This window comes from Ranitomeya imitator, chromosome 5 (genome assembly GCF_032444005.1).
Source record: "Ranitomeya imitator isolate aRanImi1 chromosome 5, aRanImi1.pri, whole genome shotgun sequence".
NCBI lineage: Eukaryota > Metazoa > Chordata > Amphibia > Anura > Dendrobatidae > Ranitomeya > Ranitomeya imitator.
In genome coordinates this window covers 356,511,659-356,529,513 of record NC_091286.1, presented here as the reverse complement: position 1 = coordinate 356,529,513, position 17,855 = coordinate 356,511,659, and the positions used below count along the sequence as shown (strand labels likewise).

At 39.6% G+C, this 17,855-nt stretch overlaps 1 protein-coding gene across 6 annotated transcripts in view; it reads left to right on the top strand.

Moving 5' to 3' along the window:
- MYO6 (myosin VI) overlaps positions 1 to 17,855 on the top strand; it is a 326,341-nt gene that overhangs the window by 295,789 nt on the left and 12,697 nt on the right. For 2 of the 6 annotated variants that reach the window (XM_069726511.1, XM_069726510.1), the window contains exons 29-33: positions 5,602 to 5,643; positions 6,068 to 6,097; positions 9,949 to 9,987; positions 12,851 to 12,954; positions 17,635 to 17,766. In XM_069726511.1, coding sequence (XP_069582612.1) covers positions 5,602 to 5,643; positions 6,068 to 6,097; positions 9,949 to 9,987; positions 12,851 to 12,954; positions 17,635 to 17,766 — 347 coding nt within the window. The remainder of the gene's footprint in view (positions 1 to 5,601; positions 5,644 to 6,067; positions 6,098 to 9,948; positions 9,988 to 12,850; positions 12,955 to 17,634; positions 17,767 to 17,855) is intronic. The other 4 variants (XM_069726514.1, XM_069726512.1, XM_069726515.1 and 1 more) reach the window with 2 other exon arrangements.

Below are 17,855 nucleotides of genomic sequence, written 5' to 3'. Positions count from 1 at the left end.
TTCTGCGCATTTCACTGCGGTTTTACAACTGCGATTTTCTGTTTGAGCAGTTGTAAAACCGCTGCAGAATCCGCACAAAGAAGTGACATGCTGCGGAATGTAAACCGCTGCGTTTCCGTGCAGTTTTTCCGCAGCGTGTGTACAGCGATTTTTGTTTCCCATAGGTTTACATTGAACTGTAAACTCATGGGAAACTGCTGCGGATCTGCAGCGTTTTCCGCAGCGTGTGCACATACCTTTAGAATTAGGCCATGTGCACACGGTGCGGATTTGGCTGCGGATCCGCAGTGGATTGGCCGCTGCGGATTCGCAGCAGTGTTCCATCAGGTGTACAGTACCATGTAAACATATGGAAACCAAATCCGCTGTGCCCATGGTGCGGAAAATACCGCGCGGAAACGCTGCGTTGTATTTTCTGCAGCATGTCAATTCTTTGTGCGGATTCCGCAGCGTTTTACACCTGTTCCTCAATAGGAATCCGCAGGTGAAATCCGCACAAAAAACACTGGAAATCCGCGGAAAATCCGCAGGTAAAACGCAGTGCCTTTTACCTGCGGATTTTTAAAAAATGATGCTGAAAAATCTCACACGAATCCGCAACGTGGGCACATAACCTTAGGGTTAGGGTTGGAATTAGGGTTGTGGTTAGGGGTGTGTTGTGGTTAGGGTTGTGATTAGGGTTATGGCTACAGTTGGGATTAGGGTTAGGGGTGTGTTGGGGTTAGTGTTAGGGTTAGGGCTGTGATTAGGGTTATGGCAACAGTTGGGATTAGGGTTAGGGATGTGTTGGGGTTAGGGTTAGGGTTAGGGCTGTGATTAGGGTTATGGCTACAGTTGGAATTAGAGTTGTGGTTAGGGTTAGGGTTGGAATTAGGGTTGTGGTTAGGGTTAGGGGTGTGTTGGGGTTAGGGTTGTGGTTAGGGGTGTGTTGGGGTTAGGGTTGTGATTAGGGTTATGGCTACAGTTGGGATTAGGGTTAGGGGTGTGTTGGGGTTAGTGTTGGAGGTAGAATTGAGGGGTTACCACTGTTTAGGCACATCAGGCGTCTCCAAACGCAACATGGCGCCACCATTGATTCCAGCCAATCTCGTATTCAAAAAGTCAAATGGTGCTCCCTCAATTCCGAGCCCCGACGTGCGCCCAAACAGTGGTTTACCCCCACATATGGGGTACCAGCATACTCAGGATAAACTGCGCAACAATTACTGGGGTCCAATTTCTCCTGTTACCCTTGTGAAAATAAAAAAATGCTTGCTAAAACATCATTTTTGAAGAAAGAAAAATGATTTATTATTTTCATGGCTCTACGTTGTAAACGTCTGTGAAGCACTTGGGGGTTCAAAGTGCTCACCACATATCTAGATAAGTTCCTTGGGGGTCTAGTTTCTAAAATGGGGTCACTTGTGGGGGGTTTCTACTGTTTAGGCACACCAGGGGCTCTGCAAACGCAACGTGACGCCCGCAGACCATTCCATCAAAGTCTGCATTTCAAAAGTCACTACTTCCCTTCTGAGCCCCGACGTGTGCCCAAACAGTGGTTTACCTCCACACATGGGGTATCAGCGTACTCAGAAGAAACTGAACAACAACTTTTGGGGTCCAATTTCTCCTGTAACCCTTGGGAAAATAAAAAATTCTGGGCTAAATAATTATTTTTGAGGAAAGAAAACGTATTTATTATTTTCACGGCTCTGCATTATATACTTCTATGAAGCACTTGGGGGTTCAAAGTGCTCACCACACATCTAGATAAGTTCCTTTCGGGGTCTAGTTTCCAAAATGGGGTCACTTGTGGGGGGTTTCTACTGTTTAGCCACATCAGGGGCTCTGCAAACGCAACGTGACGCCCGCAGAGCATTCCATCAAAGTCTGCATTTCAAAACGTCACTACTTCAATTCCGAGCCCCGGCATGTGCCCAAACAGTAGTTTACCCCCACATATGGGGTATCACCGTACTCAGGAGAAACTGGACAACAAATATTGGGGTCAAATTTCTCCTGTTACCCTTGGGAAAATTAAAAAATTCTGGGCTAAATAATTATTTTTGAGGAAAGAAAACGTATTTATTATTTTCACGGCTCTGCATTATAAACTTCTGTGAAGCACTTGGGGGTTCAAAGTGCTCACCACACATCTAGATAAGTTCCTTTCGGGGTCTAGTTTCCAAAATGGGGTCACTTGTGGGGGGTTTCTACTGTTAAGCCACATCAGGGGCTCTGCAAACGCAACGTGACGCCCACAGAGCATTCCATCAAAGTCTGCATTTCAAAACGTCACTACTTCACTTCCGAGCCCCGGCATGTGCCCAAACAGTGATTTACCCCCACATATGGGGTATCAGCGTACTCAGGAGAAACTGGACAACAACTTTTGGGGTCAAATTTCTCCTGATACCCTTGGGAAAATAAAAAATTGCAGGCTAAAAGATCATTTTTGAGAAAATATTATTTTTTTTTTTCATGGCTCTGCGTTATAAACTTCTGTGAAGCACTTGGGGGTTCAAAGTCCTCACCACATATCTAGATTAGTTCCTTTGGTGGACTAGTTTCCAAAATGAGGTCATTTCTGGGGGATCTCCAATGTTTAGGCACACAGGGGCTCTCCAAACGTGACATGGTGTCCGCTAATGATTGGAGCTAATTTTCCATTTAAAAAGCCAAATGGCGTGCCTTCCCTTCCGAGCCCTGCCGTGCGCCCAAACAGTGGTTTACCCCCACATATGGGGTATCAGCGTACTCAGGACAAACTGGACAACAACATTTGGGGTCCAATTTCTCCTATTACCCTTGGCAAAATAGGAAATTCCAGGCTAAAAAATCATTTTTGAGGAAAGAAAAAATATTTTTTATTTTCATGGCTCTGCGTTATAAACTTCTGTGAAGCACCTGGGGGTTTAAAGTGCTCAATATGCATCTAGATAAGTTCCTTGGGGGGTCTAGTTTCCAAAATGGTGTCACTTGTTGGGGAGCTCCAATGTTTAGGCACACAGGGGCTCTCCAAACGCGACATGGTGTCCGCTAACAATTGGAGCTAATTTTCCATTCAAAAAGTCAAATGGCGCGCCTTCCCTTCTGAGCCCTGCCGTGTGCCCAAACAGTGGTTTACCCCCACATATGAGGTATCGTCGTACTCGGGAGAAATTGCCCAACAAATTTTATGATCCATTTTATCCTATTGCCCATGTGATAATGAAAAAATTGAGGCGAAATGAATTTTTTTGTGAAAAAAAAGTACTTTTTCATTTTTACAGATCAATTTGTGAAGCACCTGAGGGTTTAAAGTGCTCACTAGGCATCTAAATAAGTTCCTTGGGGGGTCTAGTTTCCAAAATGGGGTCACTTGTGGGGGAGCTCCAATGTTTAGGCACACAGGAGCTTTCGAAACGCGACATGGTGTCCGCTAACGATGGAGATAATTTTTCATTCAAAAAGTCAAATGGCGCTCCTTCCCTTCCCAGCCTTACCATGTGCCCAAACAGTGGTTTACCCCCACATATGAGGTATCAGTTTACTCAGGAGAAATTGCCCAACAAATTTTAGGATCCATTTTATCCTGTTGCCCATGTGAAAATGAAAACATTGAGGCTAAAAGAATTTTTTTGTGAAAAAAAAGTACTTTTTCATTTTTACAGATCAATTTGTGAAGCACCTGGGGGTTCAAAGTGCTCACTATGCATCTAGATAAGTTCCCTGGGGCGTCCAGTTTCCAAAATTGGGTCACTTGTGGGGGAGCTCCAATTTTTAGGCACACGGGGGCTCTCCAAACGTGACATGGTGTCCGCTAAAGAGTGGAGCCAATTTTTGATTCAAAAAGTCAAATGGCGCTCCTTCCCTTCCAAGCCCTGCCGTGCGCCCAAACAGTGGTTTACCCCCACATATGAGGTATCAGCGTACTCAGGACAAATTGGACAACAACTTACGTGGTTCAGTTTCTCCTTTTACCATTGGGAAAATAAAAAAATTGTTGCTAAAAGATAATTTTTGTGACTAAAAAGTTAAATGTTCATTTTTTCCTTCCATGTTGCTTCTGCTGCTGTGAAGCACCTGAAGGGTTAATAAACTTCTTGTATGTGGTTTTGAGCACCTTGAGGGGTGCAGTTTTTAGAATGGTGTCACTTTTGGGTATTTTCAGCCATATAGACCCCTCAAACTGACTTCAAATGTGAGGTGGTCCCTAAAAAAATGGTTTTGTAAATTTCGTTGTAAAAATGAGAAATCGCTGGTCAAATTTTAACCCTTATAACTTCCTAGCAAAAAAAAATTTTGTTTCCAAAATTGTGCTGATGTAAAGTAAACATGTGGGAAATGTTATTTATTAACTATTTTGTGTCACATAACTCTCTGGTTTAACAGAATAAAAATTCAAAATGTGAAAATTGCGAAATTTTCACCAAATTTCCGTTTTTATCACAAATAAACGCATAATTTATTGACCTAAATTTACCACTAACATGAAGCCCAATATGTCACGAAAAAACAGTCTCAGAACCGCTAGGATCCGTTGAAGCGTTCCTGAGTTATTACCTCATAAAGGGACACTGGTCAGAATTGCAAAAAACGGCAAGGTCTTTAAGGTCAAAATAGGCTGGGTCATGAAGGGGTTAAGTTAAAGGGGCCGAATAATATTGCACGCCTCACTTTTCAGGTTTTGAATTTCCACAAAAATTTAAAATAAAGCAATAAATTTCATTCAACTTCACAATTGTGTTCCACTTGTTGTTGATTCTTCACCAAAAATTTACATTTGGTATCTTTACGTTTGAGGCATGATATGTGGGAAAAGGTGGAAAAGTTCCAGGGGGCTGAATACTTTCGCAAGGCACTGTATGTACCGTATGTGTATATATATATATATATATATATATATATATATATATATATATATATGTATATACATATACATATATATATATATATATATATATATATATATACTCACAGACACACATATACAGATTTTTATATATGTGTATTTTTTATTTTGTTTTTTAAAGCGTACTTTGGAGAAAATCTTGTGGACACGTCTGATGGCTGTCTTTGTTAGGCTACTTTCACACTAGCGTTTTCTGCAATCCGTCACAATGCGTCATTTTGCAGAAAAAACGCATCCTGCAAAAGTGCTTGCAGGATGCGTTTTTTCCCCATAGACTTGTATTGACGACGCATTTGCGACGGATTGCCACACTTCGCATCCGTCGAGCGAAGGATGCGTCGTGCTTTGGCGGACCGTCGGGAGCAAAAAACGCTACATGTAACGTTTTTTGCTCCTGACGGACCGCTTTTTCCGACCTCGCATGCGCAGTCGGAACTCCGCCCCCACCTCCCCGCACCTTACAATGGAGCAGCGGATGCGCCGGAGAAATGCATCCGCTGCCTCCGTTGTGCAGTGCGTTAAACGCTAGCGTCGGAATCTCTCCCCAACGCATTGCGACGGGGAGATTCCGACGCTAGTGTGAAAGAAGCCTTAGGGTTGCTCTACATAGTTACATGGCTCTATGTTAGCCACTGCACTACACGGCTTTAGCCTCTGTTCCTAAATATTCACTTTCTTATACTGTTTATCGCCTTTAAAAGTGCACAATCTAATCTTTATTTCTGCAGCGTAATACCGGATGTCACTGTGCCCTGTCCGACAAATGCCAAGTAAGAGATGTCTCATACACACATGAAATGTTTAATCATCTGAGACCTGCATGTGAGATTTGAACATATAATGGAAATTTAAAAGAAATGAAGAAATAAAAAAAGTGTTCAATTGAATAGGCAATTAGGGAATTCACAAAGGTCTTTTCACATTAAAGGCTTTGTAGGGGGTTCTGGAAATAATTATTAAAGAAAAGGTTTTTTAATTATTGCTAATTTTATTTTCGCTAATCATGTTATCCTGTAAAAGACTTGAAAAGATTAAAGTCAACCGGAAAATATAATCCTTTGCCGAGTTCCAGCAGAGATCATTATATATTGAATTAAAGCAGCGACGACACATGAAGGGAATTATCAAATCTGAGATTGCCAAAATTGGGTCAATGACACATTTAAACTAATATAGCTTGTCTTCTGTTTTCAGGGCTGGTGGAGGAAAGGACAAAATGACAATGTATGTTTTTCATTTGACCCCACTGTATTACTTTGGTCAAAAACCTTGTATTATATTGCCTGTGCACTGTGTGTTTACTGCATATTTGTGTATCTTTTAAGATTTCAGTTACTGTTGTAGACCATCAGAATAGGGCCTGATATCACAACAAAGACACAGGTTTTAACCGATTAAAGGGGATCTTTTACAATCTGAGTGCAGAATGATGTAGGGGAAGAGATCCTGATTCCTGCGATGTCACTTACTCTGTAGGGTGCAGCTGTTGTGATGAAATCACATTTTTCCTGCTGCAGATGTAGCACTTCTCTAAATGCTGAGCTCTCATCACTGATTGGTAGCTTTCTGTGTTCACTGTGTATTGCCAGAATGCTGCTAATCAGTGCAGTGGGCGGGGTTACATAGAGCAGGAGGACTAGGAAGCATGAGACACCTAGTCCTGTAGTGATAATCTGCGGATAACACACTGATTTTATTTAAACATCAGCACACAGCCCAGTAAGTGACATATTCCTGGAATCAGGCTCTCATCCCCTACATCATGCTGCCATTGGATTACATAACAAAAACGTGCTGGCAGATTCTCTTTAAATGTAATAGTCAATAGCATCTGCAGTATCTGTGTGGATAGACGAGAGCCTTTCTCTGTCGCAACATTTGCCCCCGTGCAGCATGATCATGAGGTGCCATTGGACTACAGCTGGACTCATTTAGGCTCATTAACAACGTTTTAAAAATAGTTCTGCAGCCATTCTGAGATGAATTTTTGCAGCAAGTACACCAACTTCACCCCATATTGAAGATATCTATTCGATAACGTTTGTAGTTTGTATTCTGAAATCTGGTGTCAGATCTAGTTGAAGTAGTGTTAAATTCTTTATTTTATATCATTCATTACTCTAGGGTAGATTTTTCGAAAATCATGGATAATACTTTTAATTCTTCAGGAATGGGAAGAAATGTATGCATGATGCTAGACTCTACAAGACAAGTTACCAAATGCCCCCTTTGAGATAACTTGCTGCTCTGCATCTAGTGGCTAATGTTTTCCCTGCCCCCTTCATGCAGTGCAGGTCATACTGAGCGAACATGGCTCCCTTTTTAGATTATTTTCTCACGTTTGTGGTCAGAATGCAGGGTTAAGCATCGAACATGCAGTATTCATGTAACGTCCAAAGACATGCAGAGCCGGAAATCTGTCAGCGTCATCCTTGGCCATTATCTGCAGAGCACCAACTAATGTCAGAAAGGGGCTGCCATTTTGGCTATTTGTTCTTTAGCGAACCGTAACATGCATCCATTATGTTACTTCCTGTAATGTTAGAAACCTTGAGCTTTATTGTAAAGCCTTTGAGAAACTTCATACTATATATGTGTATTAAAATCTAGCTCTGTTCCTGAGCTGTTTACTTAATATTAAAATTCTGCTCTTTTCCTGAGAAGTCGTATGTGGTAGCTTTGTGCTACAGTCCATTCAAAGCACAGAGTATAGAGATTTCCAGTCTGTGCTTTGAACGAAACATAGCATGTGAGCCAAGCACAGCCTGCACACAACATATGGGGCTCAGCCTGCTGCTTTAAAGTAGTGTACACTGAACCATGATGTTATTGTGGTGGACATAACTTGGGGTCCTCGAGAAGTGAAGGAGAACATGAGCTACATAGGAGGTATAAGGTCCACAGAGAAGAATATCAATTTTATTATCTTGTGACTTTGGCCAGAAAGGATAGTGCCAGCTTACATTAGAATAAATGAATATGTTATAAGACTCATTGTTGCCCTACAGTACACTGAGCCTGTATAGTACCAGCATCACCTATAGTAGTAGTATTGTCTGTAACATTATTGACTTCAGTAGTGTCAGGGCTGCGCATATTAGATGAATTGGGGAAAATGTTAAGAGGGAGAATTATTGGGGACAATAATTTCTCCATCTTGAGACTGTAGGAGTCTCAGGATGGTGCTGTATAGATGGAGTGGATGGGCACTGAGAGAGAGTGAGGGAGCTGTGGATCGATACTGCCCTGACAAAGAGGCCAGAGCACACTGTCTCTTGGGAAATGTAGTCTAGAGATACAGAGGGAGAGCTATCAGGAAGCCCAGAGTATAAATAATAATAGACCACAAGGATGGCTACATGGACTGAAGAGGATATATACATATTAGTCCTTGAACACACTAAGGTCACACTCCAATATCACAATACTTCAAGCAAACAGTAGGAAAAGGAATGTATAAATAGTCAATATTTTTATTAATTTCAAAAATTCATACAAGAATTCAACAATGATAGTAAAAAGGATGTCTCATGTCCTGAAAACAGGCACAATTCCACTACCCACTCATGGTTTAATTATGAATAAAGCCCAAATCTAGATGGTTCCATAAATCGCTAAATCTTCCTAGGTAATAAACCATTTCATTGAATATTTATTCAAGTATACCTTGCTGACCGTATACTTGTATGTTAGAAATATTGAATTATTTCTACATTCCTTTTCCTTCTGTTACTACGGAGGGTCTGTTTAAAGGACTGAAGAGGAGCTAGACCAGTAACCAAAAGATGACAGGTGGTTTGGGGGCTCGTTACAGGGAGAATCCGATTTTTTTTGGCCTTTAAAAACCCTTTTAAATAATTTGTTGTGATAACAGCTATTTTTAGTGTTAACGCGGAGCACCATTACACACATACACACACTGCTTTGCTGTCTTCACCTGAAACTAGGGGGGAGTGATCAATACATGCTTCCATTATGCGTCTCCTGCATAGATTCATAGACAATGAGTGAATATGGGGATCACAGGACCAGTGCTCTTTGCTAAAAAAATACATCCATAGTGATAGAATATATTTTTCAAGCATTTTTACTAACATGTTTAAAATCATATCCAGTCACATAGGCCCTCAGAAATGTTAACCAATTATATTCCAATGTTAATGTTTCTAATGAATTGATGGCATTGGTAGCTATGAGCAGCATTGACCGTTTTTATTTGTGAGGCTCGAAGCACCATAAGAATTGTTCAAGTACTGGATTTACCTGATCTGGACATAGTAGCCTCAGTCCTGAATAAAATACCATAAAGTCTTATTTCAATGAAAAAAGTGCTGACATTTTTACTTGCCTTTAAATGACCTTTTACCGAAGTGCATGCTCTGAAACTCCTGATGGCTTTTTCATCACAAGAACCAGTCGGGCATTTCTTAGGAGAAATATTTGTCTGGCTGTAGCTTCCATGTGCAAAATTAGCTGAGAATCCATTTTCCAACTGGGAATTAATATTGATATCTTGGAAAGGGTTAATATTGACACAATTTATTACTGCCCTTAAAACTGGGGAGTCTTTCTGCTTTGTCTTTTTATATTTTATCCTAATCTCCTATAAGCCTTTAAAGAGACCGATAGATTACGCAAGAAAAGTTTTCTAGATAATCGGAAGGGTATAGATAATTTCTATCCGCATCCCTGATTTTCAGTATCATGTGGTTGGTACAAGCATGGGCAAATTAAGTACCAAAATTCATTGAAGATCTACGGTTGCGTCCAAAAGAAAAAAAAATCACCCTGCCTAGTATCGGCGAGATCTCTACTATACATGAATGACAAATGAGAACATACCCAAACTTTTACTCAAAGATCCCTGTGATCTCGGTTTTGACTGAGCCTAAATCTTGGGATTTAGTTGGGAACCTTTTGGGAATAATTGGTAACTGCCAAGAGCCAATGAGGGTAATTTATAATGTGTTGATAGATATATATGGTGTATTTTAAGATTTTTTTTTTTTTTTACTTTTATGTTGTTGCTTCATTCACTTATTATTCACTTTTTATTTCATTAACCGTTTCTTCAGGGATGAAATGGCCAAAGAAATGTCTGACATTCTGTCTAGGTTGGTGAGACCATCAATGTGGACATGTTATATATTTATATATTTTTTAATTTATTCATTAATATTAACCAATTTTTTTAATTTATACATTAATTACATTTAATTGTTGAAATGATATGTAAATATTTTGATTTGGTGATTGTTTTCCAGCATGCTTTTAATGTTGGGATTGAATCAATCTAAAAGCATCATCTAAAGAACTAATGGTTTCTGACAGTATTGACTTTATTTGTAAAAAAATTATAAATACTAATGGGTTTTGTTCCTCAATGCGCGCGCGTGTGCTTGTCATTTGTCTTGTGTGTATTGCTGAGCTATTTGTTATATGAAATAAGGTCTTCGTCAGTTATGTTCTTACAGTATTTTAGCTAAAATAATAGCTATAAGAAAGTTATACAATGGCTGTACAAATACATGGTAACACACATTTTGACATGTATCAAATTTCAAAATGTATTGAAATAGGTGGTCATTTTTGAGTTATAGTTCTGAATTAGATGCAACCTGTCCAGTGTCATACCTACTCACACTAAGAATTATGTTTTCCGCTGAAACACTGCGCCATGTCAGAGAAATACAAATGGCCTCTCACAGAGGGAGAGAACAGGGTCTCTAGCGCCATCGGTTGGAGGTTTCATTCTTAGAAGTCATTAAAGGTGTTTTCCCACAAGCAAAATTGATTTTAATCAATACATTTTGGAATAATAATAATTTCCATAATTGGATGTGTTTATAATCTCATAAATGTGCCCCTGCTGTGTACTGTCTTATGTCTGTGTCCCTTCGCCCAGGACCTGTGGTATGATCAGACCATGTCCCCGTACGGTCAGACACAGCCATTACACAGTACACAGCAGGGGCACATTTATAAGATTAGCTCAGCACAGGGAGATTCTTTCTAAACACATCTAATTGTGGAGTTTGTTTTTATTCCAATATCTATTGATTAAAATTAACTTTTGTTCGTGGGACTTCTCCTTTAAGGCAACCAATGGCTGACTTAAGAGGATAAGCAGAATAGTAATATCAGGTTTATTCAAGAAAAAGCAGGCTAGGTGTTTTGGCACTGGACTAAACAGCCCTTTGAAGATCCTTGCCACATGACTTGGGATATAACGCTAAACCAGAATCCAAGAGAGGTATTTTTTCTTTAGGACAAGGTACTTGTTTAGCTTTATTACCCATTTTATTTTGCAAGCCTCTTTTAAGGGTTAATATTGACTTCCTTGACACATAATGAAAAAAAAAATATAGGGCACTTCGTAGTGTAGATATCATTATGAAATGAGTGGTAACAGCAAAGTTATCAAAGGAATACATTAGAAAAGTCACCTTTTATACGGATGGTGTACAACAGGATGCAATGCTGATTCAAGGCCAAAGTATGTTAAATCAGCGACGGATTAACCCAAAATCCCAGTCAGTCATAACAATCGCTGGTTGGACAATAAATAGCCAGTTCAGACCAATGCTTCTACTGACTTAAATAGACAGGCACAATATTAATATCAGGTTTATTTAGGATAAACCAGATTTAGCATTTTATCCTGAAGCCAACCACACACATTAGATTGACCTCTCTCCTGATGGTCAGTTGCCCGGTGCGCAATAGAGTGCCGGCCAAATCGGCAGGTTCGGCAGACGTTAGTAGTCTAATGTTTATGGGGCCTTACGTTGTGTAACAAGGCTATTCAAAGAGTAATTTTTGCCTTCTAGAACTGCAACCTCAGTAGATGGCCCTAGAGACCATGTTCTCTTCCTCTGAGAAGATCCTCTTTATGTACTTTTTCCCTGGGAGCATTAGCATTGTCTGACTAATAAGTCTCACTTGGCTGTTTCCCTCAAGGAGAAACTTTATCTCTTAGAAAAAAAAATGGTTGAAAAACAATTTAAAAATAACCACAACATATTTACAAAGGGACTCAACATTGTGGATATTTTCTTTGATCTTCAGCGCTAACACATAATAAAATCCAGGCTGAGGCATCATTTCCATTAGTTGCATCGTATGAAGTGCATGTACCGCAAAGTCTTAATGGAAGACCGTTGTATGTTAATATAAAGTAACCAGAAAAGAAAGGATCATGAATTTCATGTTCCCTTTTGTACAACAGCATTATAGATGGTAACCTTCAGTGTGAAAAAAAAGCATTAGGCAGTGGAGCCTTGGAAATGTTATGGAGTCAAAGAGCATGAAGGTTGTCGCCATACACTACAAATGGATTTACTCCGTAGGCTGCTCAGTAATCCCAGCGCTCATATTCCATGCAATCCCTTCCGTACCACATAAGATATTCTGTCAGAAAGTTTAGGTCGAAGATCAAGCATGCCAAGATGCGTTGTCCTGGAACATGGCTCTAGGAGGTGCCACATCTTTCTCTACCTGGATATGTCGGCTTAACCTTTGAAAACAACTTCCATTCTGTGACCAAGTCTTTTCTGCTAATTGCACAGTTCTTTATATATTGAGACACTTATTTCCAAGTAGGCGTTCATGCTCAAGTGGTGCGCCATCAAAGTGTACAATTGACTAACTGCTGGCACGTCTAGTAATTTAGATGTATCGGCCGAATACTTTTGCTGTGACTGCTTTCCCTGGCGCTGTACATCATTGAAGGTCTTTACTCTTCTCCATTCCTATACAGAAATCAACTAGTGTATCACATGGTTTATTATTTTGTCAGAAGTGAAAGCTAAAATATACCTTCCGGAGCCCAAACCAAATATTTGTTAGCGTTCTGCATCCGCCATCCTGCAGATTTCTATTCTCATGTAATTTCTAAAAGCTTTTTATTGCATAGCTTGTAGTTGGTATTTAATGTCATTTGTCGTATAAAATAACTTGTGTGTGGTGCTGTTGTAGGGGGGTGCAAGTACAGGCTACAAAATCTGCCGCCAGCGTCAAGAAGCATGACTTAAGCAAGTGGAAATATGCCGAGCTCCGAGACGCAATCAATACTTCATGTGGTAAGTCGAGAAAAGCAGCTATTAATGCGCTAGCTGTGACTAATTGAGAGCGTGCACAGTAAATAAACTGAAATGACGGCTGCGGAGAGAATGCAGAGCGCTTCATTTTTATCATTTTGCAGGAGAACCCAAATTTCGGCGACCAGCTGACCCAGCTCTGTTGCTGGAAGTTAGAACGTTAGCGTCTTCTGTAGATTTTCAGCTATTGTGTAAACATAATACTTCAATGTATATTGGTTCATTAGAGAAGAACATAAAGAAAAAATGAAGGTTTTACTAGATTAAAATATGTAATAACGAATATACTCCATAAATAACATGTTGATCAAATTCAGTAAAATCAAAGGGCGAATGTATCAATAATGTCTAACTCTTAGACTGTGTAATCTTAACCTAGATAGTCTGAAAATGTGCCTGATTTATCATAGTGGTTCATGCTGTTTGATTCATCTGTCTATTAGTTGGCCTACTCTATAACAGAATTTCTTACCACAATTTTGATGAGATTTTTTAGCGAAGGAGGTTGCAGGTCAGACCGTTTCCCTTTCCTAATAAATCACTCCGATTTTACCGGGTCCACATCCTGTTTTAAGGAAGAGTCAAAATCAATCTAATCTTCGTGATATATATTGTGCAACTCATGAAAGATAGGGTTTTTTAAAAGATGCTAGAATTTTGGTACTTTTACCTTATGCCCCAATATTTTATATTTGAGCATGTATTACATAAGGAATAATACAAGTATTGAGTATTCCTATAAAATGTCAAACAACTAATTTATCACACTAATAATTTCTGATAAGCCACAAAATGTCTGAGAATAGAGACTATGTAAAGAGGGACAGGACTGCATAATCTAAGGTTATGGTGGATGGAAAAGTGTGCTGTGAACACATAGGCGGACATGACTTATATACCTGAACCATGCCAATTGAGGTCTTTATGTAGTTCTAAATGATGATGAGATATAAATTATAGGGAATTCATACATTAAGTATATATGACAAAATGGTAAAGCTTTGCAGTTTTCACTTTGGCCACTGAGCCTTTTAGTAGACTGACACTTCATGAACAATAAGAGATTGCTTTTCATCACAGGCAGAATTACAATGAAAAGTTAAGGAGTAGTACCTGTCACAGTCCAACCTGTGGACAATATGGTATAGAGAAGGAGAAGCGGAGCAGATTGATATATAGTTTTGTGGTGAAAGATTTAGTATAACTTTGTTATATATTCATTAAAATCCATGGTATTTGTCAGCATACAAGTCCAGTGGGCGGTCTTACTCAGCAAATGACAACCCATTGGACTCTTATGCTCACAATCATCATGGATTTCAATTAATAAAATGCAAGTTAGGCCGGGGTCACACCGCTGCCGGACCGGAGCGTGCGGCTGCATGTATTTGTATTCCGGGTATTGATGCGAGAGACTCGCACGATTTTCTCGCATCACACTCGCAAGTGTGACCCTGGCCTTATACCAAAACTTTTCCCCAAAAATGTATATCAATCCAATCAGCTCCTCCTATATAGCATCCTGCCTGCAGATCAGATACCATTGTCAACATATCCAGTTCCCTTTAAACCTATAGTTAACACCAGTTACAGTAGGTGAAAGACATTGGTCATTCACCCTCCCTGCGCAGTAACATGTGCACAGGTCACAGAGCAAGTCCACAACACCCTTCTATAGAAGTCTGTGAGTTCTTTTATAACTTTATTTTATCATTTGAAGTTGGTTTTGAAAATCAAACCTTTAAAACTGCAGCCCGGAGTGACACCTCAGGAAAGATGGCCTGTGTACTTACAATTGCTCATTTTGCCTTTCTACCCAGTTAATTCTTCTCTTTTCCATTAGGGCTATGAATTTACGTGATTAAAAAATGACTAACTGAATTCTTCTAAGCTCTATGTAGAAACAGGAGGACAGTTTTCCCTGTATGAGTCATAAGTCACTCCAATAGTCCCTGGAAGGGTGGAGGGTGGAGTAGCTGCGTCAAGCATTGACAAGTAGAGTGATAAATTCAGGGACAAGAGACTTACTGTTTCTACATAGAGCAGAGAAAAGAGAAGCATTAACTGGGTATAAAGACAAAATGAGCAATTGTAAGTACACAGTGCTATATAATATGATGATTGCAATGTATTAGGAGGATAACAACTTTGATGGCAGTGCTTCTTTAATTTTAAACATGATTAGTTAAAAAAAAAAAACATATCTACTCATCCGGCTCTTCTTTTTTGCAATCATATTAAAAGCTCCACAGTATAGCTGTTATGCATAGTGATCTGTACTGTATCTTACCTCTAGAGAAAAGTCAGACATGTGAAAAAATATATATGATACAAGTAGAAAAATGGCTAGTAACTGTAACACCTTGGCCAGTAATTAGTATTTTACATTTTCCGAATACCTGGGTGCCTTATCTAACAGGGGAACTACAGGAGTGAAGATTGAATTCAAGTGGTCTGATCCTTATTTCCTTGACATCTTCTGTCAATGGTGAAAAGACGTTCATACACATCAGATGGAAGGTCTATACCGCTATATCCAACATGTAAGGCTCTGTTCACAGTTGCTCTAGGAGCAGCATTGCAGCTCTGTCCATTCCACAGTTCCTTTTATCTCAGAATGTTAGTCTCCTTCCCCTAAATTCCAAGGCCATGGAATCTGATCAATCAGTAAATATTTTTTTTCTCTTTTAAGAAAATGATTCTGAATTAAATGTCATGGTATAATAAATAATTTACAACCTACTTGTACAAAATGGCTACAAACCTGAATATATCGTGAATGAGCAATCTCTAGTGGATATCGTCTATGAAACAAGAGTTCTTGTGAAGTCAGTGTTATTTTCCTAAGACCGAACAGAGAACATGATATGATCTCCAGGAGCACATCACAACTAACAAGTTGATTTCACCATTTCTGCAAATGGTGTCAGTATTTAAGATGAACTGAAATGATATATTGGAAAAGGGAAATGTCACGTGGCTGTAGCAAAATCTGCAATACATTTGATACTGTGTATCGGAAATGAAACCATGCATCTCACATAATCACATAAAGCATGCTTTTATTACAACTTATAATCTCTTATGTAGAATATCGCCTCATACTATATTTTTTACACGACTCATTATAATTCTAAGTATCTTCTTAGTAATAGATTTAAAGGGCTGCCCAGTGAAAACAAGCTATCTCCTATAACTTGATTCTTGAGGGTCCAACTATTTGGCAATTAGGTGTATGGGGACTTTGATCCCCATTAGAATACAGCTGCATTGCGCATGCCATGCTCAACTGCTGCTTCATTCATTTCCCATGAGGCCACTGAGTGCTGTGCTTGGCTTTATGTGGCAGCCCCATTGAGAATGAATGCAGCGGCGATCAGGCTTCTGATCTGCTGCTCCATTTTGTAATGGGAATAAAAGTTTTCTGTCCTGCAGATCAGTGAAAATCTCTGAGGTCGGACACCCTCTGTTCGGCAAGTTATCAGTGGATAGGTCCTAACTTGTTTTCACTGGACAACCCCTTTAAGTTATAGCATCTTCTCTCTTCTCATAAATGTGTTATGCATGGCTTATATAGTAAACACTATAGGAGGACCAGAAAATGTACTGGAAAGATTAATTGATTAATTAATTAAGATTAATTAATTAAGACTAATTGAATTGACATATCTATTGCTATTGGAGAGACCTGTCGATCACCTGCAGTGGTGTGGGGAAAAGCCTGACTGGGGGGGGGTGGGTGTCGCTGGACCAGTCTCATCTCCATCCATTGCATCTGAAGAAACTTCAAAGTATATGTTCTCTAAATCTCCGGAGCGTCTCAAAGAAATATATTCCCGGCTGGCCGTGGTTTGGGCATGAAATAACGGGTTCCCTTTAAAACTGCGAAAAGTTGATACAGAAAGTATTGTAGAAAATTGGAGAACTTTTAATTTTACACTAGAATTTATTTTTGGAAACTCGCATACTACTTTAAGAACCCCATTTTTTATAGTTTAGCTAAGTTACATTGTAACTCATTAGTGCCCCGTAAACACTACTAACCTATATTAAAGGCTAAAGCTGGCCATACATAGGATGGATACCGACCGCTCTCATTCCCGATTCCCCAATATACTTGAACATTCAGCTTGGCTGAGAATTGATGCATTTTCAAAAAGAGGTTTGGGTGTTCATTCAAAATGCTCTACCCTTATCTACTCCAACGTGATCTGTTGGGGAAGATTCGAAAGGCCACCCCATACATATTGGATGGTCAGCCAACTTTTTCTTGAGGTCTTTGAGACACATCCTAATGTAAATCTCAGATTTACATAATCAATAGGTATAAGGGTGGATTCTGTTTTTGTACTTGACCAGTAAGGGATTTTAGGAGACCATGGTAGGTGGTTGACCTCCTCGATGACCAAGTGACAAGAAAAACCTGTTGCATGAGGGCGAACATAGAAAGGACAGTAATAACTATCGCATACTTATTTCTTGTCTCAGAAATAGAATGCATGAGAAGCTTCAAGGGCAAGTAACTGAAAAATTACTGCACAAAGTCACTCCGAAATGGTTTAGGATGTAATCAGGTTGTCTTCTCTAATTGGAGGTACACATTAAAGCGCATGGTTGCACTAACCGGAGTAATATTTTTGCCCCCATAAATGTTGTGAACAGATATCGAGCTGCTGGCCGCATGCAGAGAGGAGTTCCACAGGCGGCTCAAAGTTTATCATGCCTGGAAGTCTAAGAACAAGAAGCGTAATGCCGACTCTGACCAGCGCGCCCCTAAATCGGTTACAGATTACGGTAAGCCACAGTTCAGTGATTATAGTCCATGTTTATGTAAATATATATGAGCACAATTACTCTTCTTCCTTTACTTGCACTTGCTAGGT